This window comes from Anas platyrhynchos, chromosome 20 (genome assembly GCF_047663525.1).
Source record: "Anas platyrhynchos isolate ZD024472 breed Pekin duck chromosome 20, IASCAAS_PekinDuck_T2T, whole genome shotgun sequence".
Taxonomy (NCBI): domain Eukaryota; kingdom Metazoa; phylum Chordata; class Aves; order Anseriformes; family Anatidae; genus Anas; species Anas platyrhynchos.
The window spans coordinates 972,994-992,319 of NC_092606.1; the positions used below are offsets into that span (position 1 = coordinate 972,994).

General features: G+C 38.8%; 1 protein-coding gene across 2 annotated transcripts in view; it reads left to right on the forward strand.

Annotated features, from left to right (window-relative positions):
• Positions 1-345: 345 nt before the first annotated feature.
• NOS2 (nitric oxide synthase 2) overlaps positions 346-19,326 on the forward strand; it is a 36,436-nt gene continuing 17,455 nt past the window's right edge. The window contains exons 1-4 of one of the 2 annotated variants that reach the window (XM_027471725.3): positions 346-450; positions 16,070-16,162; positions 17,744-17,918; positions 19,076-19,154. In XM_027471725.3, the coding sequence (XP_027327526.3) occupies positions 17,812-17,918; positions 19,076-19,154 (186 nt within the window). In that variant the 5' untranslated portion in view covers positions 346-450; positions 16,070-16,162; positions 17,744-17,811. 2 annotated transcript variants of the gene reach the window in all.

Genomic DNA, 19,326 nt, shown 5'->3' on the forward strand with positions numbered 1-19,326 from the left:
AGATTTGATAACATAAATATGAAAGTGCTACCTTTAATCAAGAGCAAAAAAACAGCTGACCCATGCTGTATTCCAATTCTATTATATATACTCTGTTGTAGTGTGGAGATGCACCAACAGCTTTATATTGTTGCAATAGTGAAAACTTTAAGACCCAGTAGCAGTAATATTGTATGGAAACATGGTAGTTTCCTGAACATTAAGTGTGGTGTGCTCAACAACCCTCCGTTGCTTTCATTATCTAGCTTTATGTAGTGAGAAGCATATTGATTTGCTTAGTTTCTTAATAAGATAATTGCATGTGTTTATATCATTCTTACATGCATGTTATTTAATTTGTGGATAGTTCAACAGGGAATACACCAGGGAGCTGGAGGATGCAACTATGGCATGTCTGCAGCTCCAAATGTCTGAGGTGCCAGCTGAGAGATGGAAACATCAGACCCAGAGGTATGAGAGCTATAACTGGTATGGCAGGACCAGGATGTGTGAATTCTAGTCTTTGGCAACTGGTAGAGCGTGCAGTTCTTTGTAGGGTGAAGAGGGAGAACATGGTTGCTGAGGCAGGAGACATGACTAAATATTTTGACAGTAGTGATTCAGGGCATGATGAGATGCCTGAGTCATTTTCTTTTATACAAACATAATCTCATTTTCAAAATAACAAACCTTTTAATATAATGGGAATATGATGTGAAGATAACTTTATTTACTCTGTTACAGAACAGTTAATTTCCTTGCTAGTGGGGAGACATGATGCAAACATTTTTTTACTTCCTTGTAATAGTGAAAGTAACCCTGCTTTCTGTCTAAAACAGACATGTTTCTCTAATGACTGGACATTGCATAGCTGAGGCTTTCCTCCTTTCAACACACAAAATACAGTCTGTTAGTCTGTTCTTCAGCAACATAATTTGGGATGAAAGATGTTGTTTTAGCCTAAATATAGACAACAATCTGAACTCTAAAGCAGGATTTAAGCAGCGATTCAATACTTTAGACCAAAATTATTATCCATAAAAACCTCTACTCAGAAGTCATTTGATCCTGGACGTGCCCAAATTTACCTGTCACTCTCCTGTTTGACCTGAGAGTTAGTGCAGGAAATAGGGTTCTCTTCATCAGCTCTGTGCCTTTCTACCACCCAGCCTTGCTGAGACTGAAGGACTGTTCTCTTTCACCAATGACAATTTGTGTGTTAATACCACTGTGCTAATGATTATCTGTCAATCACTGTAACAGGGCCCAATGTGGGAAAGACTTGTATAATCATAGGCATAACTTGATTTCTGCTGCTCACATGGGAATGCTTAGTTGGAAAACCTCCTCAAGGGCTCTGATGGCAGTTGCAAAAAAGCTGTCAACCCCCAATAGATTGGTGTATTAATGTTTCCTTATTTAATCATTTAGAATTTCTGAAAATAAAGATGTTGGGTGCAAAATAAGTAATATAGGATAAAAGACTGTGTTGAATCAACAGTTGAATGAGTAGTGTAAACTTTTATCACTTTAACTTTGCAATACTACCTAGCGAATGTAATACAAAGGATAATATCAGGAAAAAGGGATAGGCATATTTCATTTATGAGTTCCTTATTTCAGTAAAACGAAACCACAATCTGTTTCTGTAATCATACATCATGCCAGTTCTGGTAAGTAAAGGATGGTTGGTAGGTATATGAAATAATTGAATAACTAAGGGCTCGCCAGGAGGTCATATCAAAGCCTCAGGTTTTGTTGGCACCAGTGACGGGTTTTAACAAAGTAAATATTGTTACCAATGTTGCTTTCAGTGCGGAATGTTATCACTGGCCATTCATCAGCCTGAGAGTTTTCATTGTGTTTACAAATTAACAGCTATGTTCTGGAAACAACAATTTTGCAGCTTGTTACTGTAAGATCTTAGGTCAATAACTTCTCCTAAATACTCCTGTAGAAGTTTACTTAAGTAACATTAACTGTTCCAAGGTTGTGCATGGACAGCTCTGTCAGTTATGCTATAGATAGGGTTTCACAGGAGACTTGTACAAAACAAACGTTTAGAACAAAGGAAAAGACAGTTGAGAGACTTCTGCTTAATAAGTTGGGTAAATTACTTGTAGTTTTTGAAGTATGGAGAAAGATTATTTGTATCACATTTCAGCTGTGGAAAATGAGAAACAATTTCTAAGTTGTTAGCTCCAGGTTATAGACTTATCAAAATTGAGTCTGAGGCTAGAACCAAATCTGGTGCTTTACTTTCTATATGTGTAAACATTGGGAACATAAAGCTGGAATTGTATGGAAATGACCCATACAGTACAAACACAGGAGTGACGTGTCTAGAAAGACTGGAACAATGACAATTTACGAGGCAGTTAGTTGAAGCATTTTGTTTAGTGTACAGGTTCTCGCTCTTAAACCTGCAAATGTGTTAAGGGATCGACTTCTGTTATTACCAGCCTCAGAGCCTCGTGTAGAAGTTTTCTGTTTAGTAAAAGTCTTTCTTTTTTTAATTTGCTCATATTAGGTTTTGCTATTTGCAATTATGTTTGTTAATTTGTGGTTTATCTAAAATATAGGAAAGCATTCTGCACTTGCCATCCATAAAGAGATGTATATTTATCTGATCACACTCTTATGCCAGAGATGTTACTGATTTCAGTTTATTCTCGCCACTGAAAGTCATTTGAGCCTTGTGGATACTGAGTAAATACCGAGTAAATACTTCCGTCCCAAGCCAGGTTTTGCTTAACATCATTTGTCAATAATTGAGTATTCTCTAAATCATCCTTTGAACTGTAACACTTTGTAAACTTTTTCATTTGCTTTGTTACGTCACAGATGTAGTTTTTTGTTTAGAGACACATGAGCTTAAGAATATAATGCTAAACAAAAGCATCTTGTCTGTAGCGTTTGGCCTGTTTTCAAATGTCATGAGGGAATGGTCCTTACTGTGATAGTATAAAGAGCAAGTGTACACACTATTTCTGAGAGAAATAATATTCACTCTGATCTATACTAAGAGAAATAGTTCCTTTTTTGTAGGTAGCTTTTAACTTGGTGCAAACTCAACAAGTGGCTGAGTCTTAGATGCTCAGTGTCTCTCTGAAATAAAGATAACATTCGTTATCAGAGTCCTTCTCTTCTGAACTGTAAGCAGTAACCTTTAGAACTATATGCCCCACAATATAATGTCACTTGGTATTACAGAATCACAGAATGGCTGAGGTTGGAAGGGACCTCTGAAGATCATCTAGTCCAACCCCCCTGCCGAGCAGGATCACCTAGAGCACCTTGTGCAGGATGGCATCCAGACGGGTGTTGAATATCTCCAGAGAAGGAGACTCCACAACCTCTCTGGGCAACCTGTTCCAGTGCTGTGACCCCCTCACAGTAAAGAAGTGCCCTCTCGTATTCAGATGGAACCTCCCGTGCTTCAGTTTGTGCCTATCGCCTCTTGTCCTGTTGCTGGGCACAACTGAAAAGAGTCTGGTTCCATCCTCTTGACACCTTCCTTTTGGATATTTATATGGATTGATGAGGTCTCCCCTCAGTCTTCTCTTTTCCAGGCTAAGCAGGCCCAGCTCTCTCAGTTTGACCTCGTACGACGGGTACTCCAGTCCTCTCATCAACTTTGTAGCCCTCCTCTGGAATCACTCCAGCAGCTCCGTGTCCCTCTTGTACCAGGGAGCCCAGAACTGGGCACAATATTCCAGGCATGGCCTCACCAGGACTGAGTTGGGGGGAAGATCACCTCCCTTGACCTGCTGGCAACACTCTTCCGAATGCACCCCAGGATACCATTGGGCTTCTTGGCCACAAGGGCTCATTGCAGACTCATGCTCAGCCTGCTGTCCACCAGGACTCCCAGGTCCCTCTCTACAGAGCTGCTCTCCAGCAAGTCACCCCCTAGCTCGTATTGGAGCCTGGGGTTATTCCTCTCTATGTGCAAGACCCTGCACTTGCCCTTGTTGAATTTCACGGGGTTCCTCTTGGCCTAACCCTCTGGCCTGTCGAGGTCCTTCTGAATGGCAGCACAGCCCTCTGGGGTATCAGCCAGCACAGCCCTCTGAGTTCTGCCATCCGGCCAGTTGCCAATCCCCCCACAGTCCACTCATGTAGCCCACACTTCCTGAGCTTGTCTGTGAGGATGTTCTGGGAGACAGTGTCAAAAGCCTTGCTGAAGCCAAGGTTGACCACATCCATCACTGTCCCCTTGTCTACCTGGCTAATCATCCCATCGCAGAAGGCTATCAGATTGGTTAAGTATGGTTTCCCCTTGGTGAATCCATGCTGACTATTCCTGATCACCTTCTTATCCTCCCCATACATGGAGGTGTCTTCCAAAATCACATATGTTTACCTGAGAAGTCTCTTTGTCAAGAACTATGTTCTGAAGCAAGTCAATAACCCATGGATATGGCTTTACGCGGCGCTGTGCTGCCCACTTGGTCAGCTGCTTTGCTGTGGTGTTTCCTACTGCTGAGAGGCTGTGTATTTCTTCTTGAGCATGAGCCAGCTGGTGTGTCTTTCAACTTTTGTATTATTTGATTTAATTTATCTTATACTTCTGTCAAGCCAGATTTTATGAAATAGTGTTAACTGAAATACACACTAGTCATCAAGTATTCCTTTCAGCTCATGATTAATCAGGGCAGACATTAAATTAAAAAAAAATCTTTGAAGAATATTTTCTGTTTTGCTCATAACTGTTTGCTGATATTTAAAATAGTTTTAAAAGTTCAGAAGCAGATGGAGACATCTGCCACTTGCAGGTAACAGTTTAACAATGTTTGGTTTTGTCATTAGTCAGAGAGATCCCCCCACTGCACACTTAAACAAAGGGAGAAACCCTGCACGCTTAAGTAACCTGGGAGAGTCTGAAGAGAATTCTGGACCTGGTGTTTGTTGTCCCGACCTAGGACCTGGGAGGCATAAGAAGTTAAGTTCCCTGTTCTGTCATTATTAACCTGGGTGCCTTTTTCCCCAGAAGAATCATATTCTACATTAATCCATTTAGAAAAGGATTAACTTGTGTTTTGAGTCAATAACTTCTGAGCAAACTTTGGTTGGGTGCTTAACTGCCTCATATATAGTCCCCTATCAGCTGCCCCCCAGCATTAGATTGAACCTTTGTTACATGTGCTTCCTTCTGCTTGTGTTAAGCTTCATCTGCTTAAAAACTAGTGTGCTTTATGTCCTTCTATTATTACAGCTTATTTTTTGCACAGTCTGTGGTATCCTTCCATTCTTCTTGAAAGAATTTTAAAAAGAATGTTTTGATTAAGATTTCCCGCTATTCCACAGAACATTTTAAAATATTTTATAAGTGGTTTTTAAAAGGCATAAAGTTGACAAATTCTTGTAACTATTAGATTGACCTATGTTCTGTATTAGGTAACATCACACAAGATCAGGGATTTTCTCAGTTTTACCTTCATTTTCTCTGTAGTCATTTAATCCTCAGAAAGTCAGCTGTATCTCAGATGGTATGAAACAAGGAACAAGGAAAACAGTGTGTTTCAAAACTTCAAACAGAAGTTTAGTAGCCTGGAAAATATTATATCATGATGGCAGACGGGTATAGACTGTGTTTGCTGGTGACACCTCCCTGGTACTCACTGATCTGAGGACTGATTTTCATGCCTAAAAATAAAGTATTGATTTTCCACCATTGTGCAACTGCAAGGGCTCTCTTTTATTTTCTTTTTTCCCTTTTTTTTTTTCTTCTTCTTTTTAGAGATCCCAAAGTAGTGTTTAATTGTTGTTTACAGTAGAGAATGCAGAAACCTGTTGAGTCTTGGAGAGACTTTTCTCCCCGAGGAGATCCATGGAGTTTATCCTCTGTTAGCTGAAAGCATATCACAGAGAAGGTTGCAGCTTTATAGCCAAGATTTCCAAAAGTAATTCTCATATTGCTTGTAGATACTTATCTTGGAAGACCTTAAAAATTATGCTTGGTGTTACTGTGCTGTTTCACTGTGTTGCCATATAAGATCAGGAAAATAAGACCACTTTTCTGGACTGCTGTTTCATGTTCTGTCTTGTCCACTTGGGTTACGTGGAAGGGTCTCTCTTTTACTATTTGTGTAACAGTGCAGAATTGTAACTGCAACCAACAATTGGGGTGTCACGATCAAGACAGTAAGCAACAGCTCGTAGTGGATCTGGATACTGTTTTTGTTGTGGTGGGTTTTATTTTCATGTTGGTTCGGTTTTCTTTGTTTTGGGTTTTTGTTGTTTGCTTTGGTGGGTTTTGTTTTGTTGTTTGTTGGTTTGTTTGTTGCAGTTAAGAACCAAGGGAATTAGAGCTTTTACCTCTCTGGCTGTTTAGGACTTTGTTGACAAGTGACCAAATGACAGTTAAATGATTATTCCCCTACTAACATGATGCTGAATTGGGAAGATACTAGAATGGCCACAGTCATTTTAAGAAGCATTATTTAAGAAGCATTAGCCTAAAAATAGAGAGAAATCAAAATTCTGCTCCCAACTGACAAAATTTTACAATCAATAGTATTTCACACAGTTACATGCTACCGAGTCTGGTAATTTGTCATTGATTAAATGCAGATCTTCTGAAAAGACACCTGGTGTGTATTATGAAATTTAAGAAATAGTTAATCCCTGCGCTGTATTTGTTCATTATCCTTCAAGTTCCATCATAAGCAATAGTGCAGGTTTTACAGCTGATTTAATAATACAAAGAACGTATACAATATGAATGGTAGCATAAAAGGGAACTTGAATGAAAATCCATGTCTAGCTGAGGGAGGAGTGGAACCCTAAGCTCTCATCTAACAAAGGCACTTTGGTAGGAGCAGATCAGGTAACAAACTGAACCTGTAATCAGCTGACTTTATAGTATGCTGTGCTTGTGTGATTTTATTTATTTACTACTAATAATTTATTTTCTAATTTGTGTCTGAAAGAAATCACAGGTCATAATGGTACAACTTTGGTCTGTAGAACAACCTAAGAACCTGGAGTTCATAGAGTGCTTGTTAAAAGAAAAGCCCAAGATAAATCTTGCTATTATGCATTACCGAGTTCTGCATTGGTCTGTAAGAACAAAGATATTCTGTATAATTACATCTCTGGTTGTTTACTTCTCATGCTGTTAATTGGTGATCTGATCTAAACCCTCTGAAGCAAAAGGTAAGAACTCCGTGTACTTCAGTGAGCATTCAGTCAGATTTTACACCATTTTTCGCTGCCTGGAATACTTACAGATATATACCATGCTTAATCATGTTCACCAGAATTAAAAGTGAAATGCTTTTTTTTATCTAATTTTACAAAACCTAGTTTCTGCAGTAGTCCAAAAGCAAATACATTCCTCCTCGTTACAATGACTAAATATGGGGAACACAGAAGGAGGAGCTTAAAGTTTTTTTGACTACTGATTAATTGCCTTCATTTGCCATGCCACGTACAATGCTTTGGAAAAGTAAACATTACAGGAGACAGCAGCATGTCTTTTACTGAGGAACTACACTCCTTTTTTTCTCATTTTTGACTTTGCCAATATTAACACCTGCAGTCTGTTCAAAATTTAGTTGATGGATTGCTGATCGTTAAGTTTATACTGTGCTCATCTGTGTTTATCAACGTGCACCTGGAGTCTTCCTCTTTGATGACAATGGTCTCCAATTCTTCATGGTGCATTCAAGTCTGTCAATTATCAGAGGTGGGATGGTGGGTTGGTTTGGTTTGTGGTGTTGTTGATTGTTTGTTTTTTCCAAAATTATCCTCTAACTGGGTAGGAGTTGGTCTGAGATGAGGAAGGTAGTGCAAAAAAACCTACCAAAAGTATTCATGAGCTATCACTTAATTTCTTATCCAGAACTATCACACATTGTATGGGAAAAAAGTGTGGGTATGACATTATGTGCTTGGAAAGTCTTCATTACAGATGCGGTCATTCTACCAAATCAAGACATTTGTTAACTGTGAGAATTTGTCTTTTCATAATGAAGTCATTTCAGGATGTCAGTCATACGTTCAGGATGTCAGTCTTACGTTCAGATTTGCACTTCTGTTGACAAAAAATGAGATTTCAAAAGCAGAAACATGGGAGGAAATAGAATTAGAGATGGTATGTTGGATGATGGCTTTGACACTTCATGGAAATACAGGGAACACTGATCCCAAAAAGCACCGGTGGGAAGAATTCTCCATTTGTAATTAAGTCTTAGAAACTGTGTTGGTACTGGATTGGCTCAAGCTTGTACGGGAGAAGAAAGGAGGAAATAATGTAGTGTTTTTCAGCTTGTGCTGGTCATAGAGCTATCCTGAATTACTTTAACTTTATGGACAGTGTTGTAAAGACACAGAAAATTCCCCTTTCCAGTCCCTTCTGCCAATTTTCAGATGACTAAGCCAAAACTAATCATAAAAATGACATGAGGCATGAATGTGCTAGAAGTATTATTTCTATCACTCAAGAACCTTTAAGCCTTGTAAACAGTGAAGTACAGTCTACATCAGCTCCTTTTGCTTTCATGGCTGTGGCCCAAATATACCCTTACTGCAATAATTAGATGAAACATTTAGACTGCATTACATGATTATTTTACAGCCTATCCTTTTGGGAATAGAGACAAAAAAAAATCTTGTGGGTAATCAGAGCACCTCCTAATTAATTTGTAGTACTCCTTTCTTTTTATTACGACTGTTTATTATAGATTAAACCTGACGACTTAGCCCACTTCATAATCAAGTCCATAACTTTCTACAATCTGACCTTACGAAATTTCAAAACAGTTTTTTCCACATCTGGTTTTTTTTCTTCTTCTTTTTAGTAAGTGACTTGTCTACCTCCCAGGTGGTGTTCGTTCTTCCAAGCGTAGCTTCACAGACTAGCTTTCCTGTCAGGAACTGGGGGAATAAGCAGCGTTTGTCCCAGACCAAAGTAAATAGTACAGCGCTAGCCTGGAACCCTTAAAGAAAGAAAGTGGGAGGGGAAAAGCTGCACAATCAGAATATCTGCATCTTTCTCTGCTGGAGTACTGGTTCTAGCTTGTGCCCCAATACAAGAAAGACATTGAGAAATGAGAGTGAGTTCAGTGGAGGGACACCAAGGTAGCCAGGGACTAGGCACATGCCTCAAGAGCAGAGGCTGGAGGAACTGGGCTTATTCACCTGGAGAAGAGGAGACCCCAGGGACATAGTAGCAGCTTCCAAGACCTATGAGGAGGTTGCTGAGGAGTTGGAGCCAAGTTCTTCACAGCAGCACATGGTGGGAGCATGAGAAGCAGTGGGCAGACACTGAAATAAATGCAGACTGGGTATAAGGAAAAACTTTTTTTCCCATGAGGACATTTTAGCAGTGCAGTAGGTTGCACAGAGATGTTGTGCACTCTCCTTCCTTGGAAGTTTTCAAGACCAGCCTGGATCAAGCCCTGAGCCACCTGCTCTGACCTCATTGCTGACCCTGGTTTGAGCAGGAGGTTAGACTAGATGAACTACTAAGGGAAAGATAACAAAGACATTATGCTGTGAGGGGGAAAAAAAGAAGTACTTCAAAGCACTTTTTTTGATTGTTTCCCGCTACAGGTAATGATCTTTAATCATTTCTAATGAATTAACTTCCTGCTCTCTTAATCCACAATGGAACAATGTTCCTTCTGTTTGCATCTAAAGTTATCCTGAGTGTATTACCCAGTTTAGTATTAAGCAAAAATGTGATTTTCAGTATTTTAAAGGTGTGCCTATGTGCTTCCAAAACATAACATAGCAAAAATAGATTTCAGGCTTTGGGGATTTTGGTAGAGTTCCCAGTAGACTTAATAATAACCTTTTTGAGAGCTCATTAAATGCTGAAGAAAGATTCTCTGTTAGTATTTCATAAAAAGAATGCAATATATTTTGCAATTGCAGCATTAAAAACATATGAAGTCATTCATTTAGTAGAAAGTTATGTGGAAAGCTAAGAAACAACCACATTTCAGAACTCAGTGATGGGACATTGCATTGAGAGAACTCAGACTGACCTTAAACATTAATTTGATGTGAGTGGTGGGTAAGTTTTCAAGTCCTATTAAGCTGAAGAACATGACCCACCTTCCATGATAACACAGAATTATAACCATACTTTTCTGCAGAGTGGCTAAATCAACCTTCAAAACTATCATTTTCTATTCAACTTCAGTTTTCTGAGCAATTTCTGTGGAAGCGAATTGTTTTCATGATATTTCTAGTATATTCCCATGAGAAGTAATATAGCATTTGGCTGTATTTCCCTTATATTGTGAGGGGACTGTGCAGTGAGATCAAAGTTATGTGTATTTTGCAATGATCTTTTAATACCTTTGGATGAAAAACAGCACAGAAATGCAGAATGTAGTTATGCCACAAAAAAGTAGTCCTCATGATTTCTTAGGCTGAATTTTAGCTTGTGTTCCATTCTGGTTTAGGTATTTTTAGTTTTTTTTTAAGGGTTACTTCTATACTTTTGTACTTCAATATTCTGTTCTCAATTTCAGCCCAGATATTTATGGATTTTATTTCTCGTAACCAGTATTCAAATCTATTGTGGTCTGACCTTGAGTAGAAGTTCCGTATTGCTCTGATATCAAGCAGTTCTCTGTTAGTTCAGGCCGTGCTATTACTAAATGAAAGCATGCCTGCAGTTCTGTAGCCCCTGTTAATTCTTGAGACAAAAATCTTTCTGCACACAATAGTCTTAATGTCACATTTGTTTACACTACAGCTGTGACAAGCATGAACTGCAGGTCCCAAGTAGTTCTGTAGTTCTGTTTTCCCCCTCCACACGCAAGCTTTTCCTTATTCTCCAGGCAGTGAAGCCTTCAATAGTCTCAATATAATGCAGTTATGGCACGGAGCATAGGGTGTGCAACCCAGCGTGCACAGAGCCCAGCGAGCGGCCACACACAGGCTGCTGGGCAAGTGCCAGGTTCTGTTTTACCTTTTTGCCTTAATCTGCTAGCAGCCAGCCTCTGCTGCTGCAGCTGGGGCTGAGGATCCTGCAGGACTGACGCACCGAGTCAGTACTTCTGGGAAGTCACTGCGGTTTGTGCCTGGGTGCACGTTGTCTCAAAAATCGGGTTATTGGTTGTCTGATTGCTTTCTCCCTTTACTTCCTTTACTTTGTGACGTGCACAAATGGAAATTTTGAAGAAGACGGATGATGAAGGGATTTTATGTTATTACTCCACTTCTGTATTTGGCCTGACTCTTACAGCTTGCAGACAGGAAGGGATGGGTTTACGGGCACAGCCCTGTAACTCTCATCTTACTTTCATTTTCACTGTCGCTGCTCACACCGTGAATTTCCACTCTGCCCTGTCAGCTGATATGCAATTTTACACTTCCTAGATCTGCATGTGGCAGATGAAACATCACACGTTTACCCTAAAATGCATTTTAATAAATTTTAAGCATGCACAAAATAAAAAGTGGGAGTCCAGACAGTAGATTTGGGATCATACTCAAATTTGCATATTTTAAAATGCCTATACCTGAGTCTGTGTTTTCAATTTTGATAGAAAGTTGCTACACCCACTTTATAAAGTACATTCCAAAATAATGAAGAACCTAATGAAGATGCTACAGTTAATGATAAATACATTAAACTCCTTTGAAATGGCATGGATGGTCCTTAAAGATGCAATAAGCAAACAAAACACTAAACTAAACAAATGGGTTTGCAATATTGCGATTTTTAAGGCTGCACTCAAAGCAAACACATTTTCTTTGGGAAGTGAAAATCCAAACCAGTGGAACAGAAGACGATTAACGATAGTGACTATGAGGAGATATTTGGGAGCCCATTTTAAACAATAGTTGTTAGCAGTATTGATCATATGTTTCATTGTCAGGAACTGGTACTGTAAGGAAGCTTCCAATAAAAACAGAGCATCTATTGCGGTTCCAAAGTACAAAGGCAGAAAAGGATTGGAGAGAAACTCGATTGTATCACTGCTTAGATCTTCATCTGAAGACATACAGTGTCTGAGAGCTCGCTGCCATGGACCAACTTTTTTGTGGTTGCGGGTGGGATGTCATAAAGAAAGAAAGTGTTCTAAGAAAACCTTTTACATTTTTTCAGCTTCTAAATTAAATGCAGCAAACTGATCAATTTGAGGTCTCACATCTTGATAAAAATTACCAGTTTCATTTTCCATGTCTCCATTAGACATTTAAAGAAGTAGCAAGTAGCTTCTAGTCTGTAATATCGTGTTATTGTCTGAATGTGATGTGCATGTGCACTTGTCACTGTTTCTGTCTCCATCCAGCAATACAAGGGCATTTACACCATACTCCACCCAGAAGAGTGGAAAAGCCAGTGACTGAAACAGACCCAAGTGAGATTAGCAAGCAGTGAAAAATTAGACAAACAAAGGAGGTGAGTCACCTGTCACCTGTAACAAAACTTCTCAGCCTATCATTCCTAGATTCTTCACGATCCAGGTGTTGCAAGCTGTCTCTTCCATTTCTGGTAATTTGGCATTCAGTGTAGGAATTTTGGAACTCTTTTTTTTTTTAGGAAACATTTTTGTATGAGAAGTGCCAAGTTGCTAGCAAAGGGACTTGTAGACACTCTCGAGGTGATATGGCACCCAGTCAATGACACAAATCCTCACTGTTGTCATTTTTTATTCATCTACCTGTGAGCTGAAAAAGGAAAGTGAGGCTATCTGGTCGCTCAGTGTCCCATTGTATCAGAAACAATACTGCACAACCAAAGAGAAAATGCTTATCTTCAAATAACTTCTCGTGTGTGTAATACATAGTGAGGAGTTGCCAGGGAAGTGATGTCTTTCCTACAGTTAAGTGATGATAACGAGACAGAAGATGTGAATGAAGAGTCATAGCTAATAGAAAAAACAGAACTTCAGACCAGAAAAAGAACAGAAAGTGAATGAATGTTCATTAGCCAAATGTGTTAAATTGTTTGTACCATGAAGTAGTCAATTGTGAAAGATGTAATGAGCATTTTACTGAAGAGCATGAGTCCATTTTCTTAATGTAAACAGTCTCTGATGATGATCTTTGATGATGATTTTTATCTAATCATCTTAATCTTTGGTATCTCGTCTCAGTAATTAGGCAGGTGTGTGTTTGTTTTTTCCCGTGAGTTTTGCCCCTCATACTGACCTGTATGTGTTTTCTGGTGGTTCAGAACTACCTTGTTTACAGGTATCCTGCAGACAGGGCTGGGAGACGGACCAGGTGTCACGTGGGGGTCCTTTGCAACCCTTTCCTAACTCTTCTGTGTTACCGGTGCTCTCAGCACCAATTTCCTGGTCAGCCACAGAAGAGGGCAAAAGGGGAAAAGCGGGAAGCAAAGTGCATGTTTCCTCAGGAAAAGGAAAAGCATAAAGGACAGAGCTAGCAGTTTGTAAATGCAAATAGAGAACTTCCACCTGTCAGAGGTGGAGCACTTGAAGTCAGATCTCCCAAAGTGACAGGTGGCTGCAGTGTTACGTGTCTAGGTTGTGATATGGTACAGAACACTTCTGGGAGACCATCAGAGGGACGTCTTGGATTAGATAGGTAAAGAACATCAGAAGAGAATCCCTAGTGATTTAAGGTGAGCTGGGACAACTGAAAATCTTTTCTGTGGGGTTACATGAAGTTAGGAAAATAAACATTTGTTATCATCAGCATCCCCTCAGTGTAGTAGTTTATTTAGGGCGCAAGTTTGCAGCATCTTGGAGGAGCAACCTTCCAAGCATACCTCCTTACAGCTTCTTGAGCTCATGCAGAATATTGCGGTCAGACAAAGAATGTGACTTGATTTCGAATGAAACTGAAGAAAGCCTATTGTTGAGGCTACAAACCATAGTTCTGCTTGTGTTTGCAGAAAAAAAAAAATGATTCAAAATTGCTGCATGCTTCAAATGCCATTGAATAGGTCAAACATTTTGCTCTGGAAGGACACCACTTTTGTCAAAGGTAATGCAAGAAAAGCAACCAGTTCTTGTGTTTTAATATGGTAGAAGCAGAAGTGTGAACAGGTTTTCTAAAGGAGGAACTCTCCATGCAGAGTAGGATATTTGTGGAAGGAGTGCACGGTGAGCTTGTTTAGCTAATCTCTAACTCCACCTAAGAAATGAATGGTGCTCTCTTGTTCTTGTAATAGTGATTTGTCATTGATTTGGGTGAGTAAAAGAGCAGATCCTTTTTGAAAAACTGGTGTGATTAAGCGGTTTGCTGAATGGCTGTGTCTCTGCCAATCCCATAAACAGTGCTTATGAGGAAAGAAGATGTTTCTCCTCTTCTGGTCATTCCAAATCTGATCTTTCGTACCTAATCCCTATGTAACCTTTCCTTGTTCTTAGCAGTCTCAAAGAAAGGGGAAGTGGGGATGGTGAGTAATGAAAGCCAAGAAATAATTGAGCATCACTGAATTCATTTAAATCTCAATCTGCCCTTTTTTAAAGTACTATGTTAAGATTCCATGTGATCTATAGAAAAGGGAGGTCAGAATTTAGAAGAAGGGGAAGGACTGAAACAATTTTTAAACATTGACAAAACAGCAAATGCCAAGATGGGTGTAACCTTGTTTTTTGATTTCTCAAGTTTCTTTCACTTCAGACACTTTCAGTTTGACTAGTAAGATACAGTTAATAAAAACAAAACAAAGCAATCAAACAATAAAACTGCATTTACAGCTGTATGGAATATTGACGAGCAGTGAGTGCAAAGAGGCACAAGCACGATACAGTCAAGCAGGTGAATGCTCAAACTGCAGAAAACTCAGGTCCATTTTTCAAGAGATTCTTCTGTAGCAATCCTGGTTGTGATATATATATACGGGTGTATTCATGCACAAACCCGTACTCATAAATCTGCATCTAAGAGTACTTTACAAAGGCACATAATGTTCATTTTTAAATAGACAAACTGAGATACAGGAAAAAAAAGTGTCATGCCTAATCTTGTCCAGTAGAAAAGTGACAAATGAAAGAGAACCTGGGATTCTGTGTTTCTCTTATAGCCCTGTGCAGATCTACAGATCCTTGATTAGCACTTGTAAATCTTTCTCTCTTTGTCATTGTAATTTGAAAACAGATCTAAAATGTTTCTTCAACACAGTGTTATTTGGTCATACGTAATGCTCATGAACAAACAGCTCAGGCTAAAATCCTTGAGGCCGTACTGGCACACCACAGTATTTCTGAGCCTGCAGTTGCCTGGGAGCACTTTGTTCTGCGTGCCACTGTTGGCTCCTGGTTGCCTGTGGCCTCAAGAAGGAACAAGTAGATCTCAAGTAGAAACATAACTTTGTGCTATATTTAGATCCACATTTTGTCTAAATTTTATAATCAGCTCAATAGTCCCATCTTCATCATTTATTTGTCCTTCTGGCATTTACACATAAGTTATGTGAATAATTTACACTTCCAGGGAGTTGCAGTTTCCTTCCAGTTTGTCTAATGTGTTGGAAAAGCACAAAAGAGCAAGCCTCACAGGCAGCAATAGCTCCGATAGGGAAGTTTGGAGAGGAAACAATTCTACAAATGCTATACTGAGAAGGGTTATTTAAAATGGTATCAAAAATTAGGAAATATTACATTATTATGTGTAATTCCATGTTAAAATACCTGTGTTTATTTATAAGCACCTGTTTAAACGAGCTCCGTAGAGCTCTCTGGTTCTGTCCAGTTTCTATAACATTCTTTATGAAAGTCACAGACTCAGGCTTTCTGCAGCCCCTGGCTGAGTGTGGAATGCACCCACTGGTCTGTTGGTAAGAGTTCCTTCATTTCAGGAACTTCAGTTAACTCAAGAGCATTCTTTTTTTGCATTTTGACATTGCCTGCAAGACTGTAAAAACTGCTCACTGTGATCTATTGCCCTTATCACTGAGCACTTGTAGGAAGCAAAAGTGCAGCACACTACAGGAAGGGATGCTTCCAACACCAGCAATTAGTCACAGCTCTGCCTCCAGTCACTGCAGGTTATGTAATTCAGTAGCAGGACATCAGCAACACACCCTCCCACGCTGAAAGAAATTGGGGCCTTTAGGGATTCCCCTTCTGTCCACTGTCCATGTGTAGTCTTACTGCTGTTTTGCATACATAGCCCTGGAGTATAAAATGCTTGTGCCTCACAGGACGGGTGTGGAGCAGGAGAGATTAAAGGGAAGCAACTTCCATACAGAAGACCATCTCCTTGCAGATTTGGAAAACTCTCTCACAAAGACACGGTAAGACAACACTGTGTAATTGTTCAATTGACTATTCATTTACTGCAGCTTGCAAAGGAAAATAATTGTATGGCAAACTATTTTTTCCTTACTAGGAGCAAAGTGTTGGAATCAGTTTCCTCTCTCATTTCTAAGCTATCCTGTTGTTCTGAAAACTTTATCCCCCTTCCAGCTGTCTTTAAAGGTTTGTGCATGTAACACTAAACATTATAAATATTCTTTGAATATTTGTTCCCTCATTTGAACACCTCTTGTGAAAGTGTAACAAGCAAGCAAGTTATTGCTCTAATTGCCAGTGAATGGAAAATGACTCTTCCTTCTCTTTTATTTTTTTTCTTTCTCTTTCCCTCTTTTCTCTTTCTCCTCTCTCTGTTATCTCTTGCACGATTTTCTTTTACTGTTTTGTCCTTTCTTTTCCTCTTTCTCTTTTCCTCCTGATTTTCTATTTTCTATATTCTTCCTTTTTGCTTACTTTATTACTTCCCCTCTTCCCCCCTTTCTTTCTCTCTACTTCTCCTTTCCTTCTCTCTTCATTTATGCATGCTATACAATAATATACAGTATGCTTTATAATAATAAGCACTCATATTGCATCATTTTTCATTTCAGGATAGTGGTCTAGATTTGTTTCTGCTTTTTAACTGTTAAGAAATGCTTATTACGCACTCTTTCTTTTACTGGTGTAACACACAAGTTTTAACACATTACAGCTCCTGCACAGATAGTTGCATTCATTTCTTTTCCTGTGTGATTTTACAGCAGACAGCATCCTTGTAGACCACTTTATGACTGTTATGATACACATACAAACTTTGAGGCTAATTCTGCTTTACCTAGCCATTTTCTAGTTTGCTCTCTTTCTCCTTGTCACACAAGTTTTCTGTCTTCTTCCTGGCACAAGAATATCCTTTATCAGAAATTAGCAGAAAATCTATGTTAAAATGAATAACAATAAAATCTAACATTTATATAAGAAATATATAAAATCAATATTCAAATATATGCTATGTACATATATATATTACAAAATACAGAATTTGGGATCTCACAATTCCATTTGGCTCAGGCAGCTGAATATATTGCAAATGCTCTGGTTTAATAACAAATCATATTTTTTTTTTCTGATGAGAATCATTATTGTGTGAATAAACCAGCAAAATTCTACATCCGTTTTCCTTGCAAAAATGTAATGATGAGAATTAAAAAACAAAAACAAAACAAACAAACAAACAAAAACATTTAACTATTGAAAAACAAAGAACTTAAAAAATACAAATTTCAAAGTGTCTTTTGGAGAAGTTGAGCCTGCATGTGTTTTTCAGAGATACAGTTATTGGCTATTTATGCAACTGGGAGACATTTGAAATCCCCTTCCCTCTAGTTTAGAATAAAGCATGGTTGTGGCGTTACTAAAATAAACACTTCTCCTTGTCAGTGTGTCATTACTCTGCGTCAAGTAATTCTCATTTCTAACACAGGAAGTTATTAGGCCAAATCTGTTAGTCTTCTGAGTTTTTGCATCCTTTTAAAGGGAGTTACCTTCTTAGTAAAAACTGACCTTGTTTTTTTTCCTCCTCTCAGAAGTGTTCCAACATCACTCAAAACAAGATTTCAGCAGTGCGAAGTAAAATTGTAAATAAGGTATAAAAATGCTGTGCCCATGGCAGTTTGCATTCAAACCTCATGCTGCTAAGAACCGGTCCTCCAAAGTGACGGATATCAATAATAACGTGGAGAAAGATATGAAGATCAATGGGTAAGATCGTTGTCCTTTAATGGTTTCATAGTTTCTCTTTTGTTTGAAATGTAAAGATATTAACTAACATGGGGATCTGGAGAAACTAGTAGTGTGTTTCCACTGCAGTAATTTTAACAAAAGAACAGTTGTCCCTGGGGGTCACTGGGTGGTGTTGACTTAGTGAGATACATTTCAGCTATTGTGTCTAAGTTACACAATTATTGAGGAAACAAATCATCATGGTTTATCTTTCAAACTTCTAAATTTATTTAGTGTACTCTAATGGTTACATGTATGCTGGGACTTAAGAGGCATATGCATACAATAAAAATTAGTAAAGAATTTAAGTTGATAAAGTATTTCTGTGATACAATTCATACATGGCACTGAATAAAATAAATTGTACATGCATATTACTTTTCCCAGATTTCAGTCTTCTGCTTATGTCAGTTCTCTAATGCATATAGTTTATTTCTCTGCTTATACCCTACCCTTTGCTACCATTGCTCAAAGCAGTTCATGTTCAAATGTGAAGTTAAGTGAAACCAACTTATTTTGGAAGTGAAAATGGGTGATCACATACTCTTGTCAAGATAAAACCTGTAACATATAACTCTCTGAACTAAGGGGTTTGGAGGTCATGGGCTGGATGTCTCTTGGGTGTTTATGAACACCTCCTGAAATTTGGCTACCAGTATCCAAATTCAAAAATGGGAGTGCAGAAAGTCAGGGTTAATATTGAAAACAAGGGAAATTAATATAAAATAATATTTGCTTAGTGAGCTGGAGACTTGAGCTTTCTGAAATTTTCACACATTTTCAGAGAGTTTCTCTGAAGCTTTCACCCTCTTTAATTCCTCTGAGTATTTTCTGGTCAGATCATGATCATACAGATGTCCTCTGCTTAGCTTACAGCAATGCTACTCAACCTTTACCATTCTGGGCCCTCTCCATTGCTTTCCTTCCCACATAGAGATGTGGAAAGGATGTTTGTTGTTTTATTATTGACTTCTAGTCCACTCCATCCCTCATGCTGCTGAGGATGTTTGGCTTATTGACTCAGTGCCACTTTAAGGGACAACTCTGAGCATCAATTTACTGATGCTACAGGATAACCTAACAAATAAAAACTAAGTATGTTACCTTATACTGAATTGTCTTTGTCTCTTTTAAAGCTTAGTGAAAGATGATGCCAAATTGCACGATCTAATCAAGAAGCAGAAAGAGAAGCTGCCTATCGTAACTTCAGCAGAGGTCAGTGGTGGGAGAGAGCTCTGTTTAGCTTCATTGACTGATACTGACAGTTCACACAGGTTGTATTTACTGCTCGAAACTTCTCAGAGGACTCATACAAGGAGTCACTGTGGTTACAAGAGGTTAGGACTGCTGTGAGATCTTTGGATGAAAGATCTTTTCTGAATAAAAT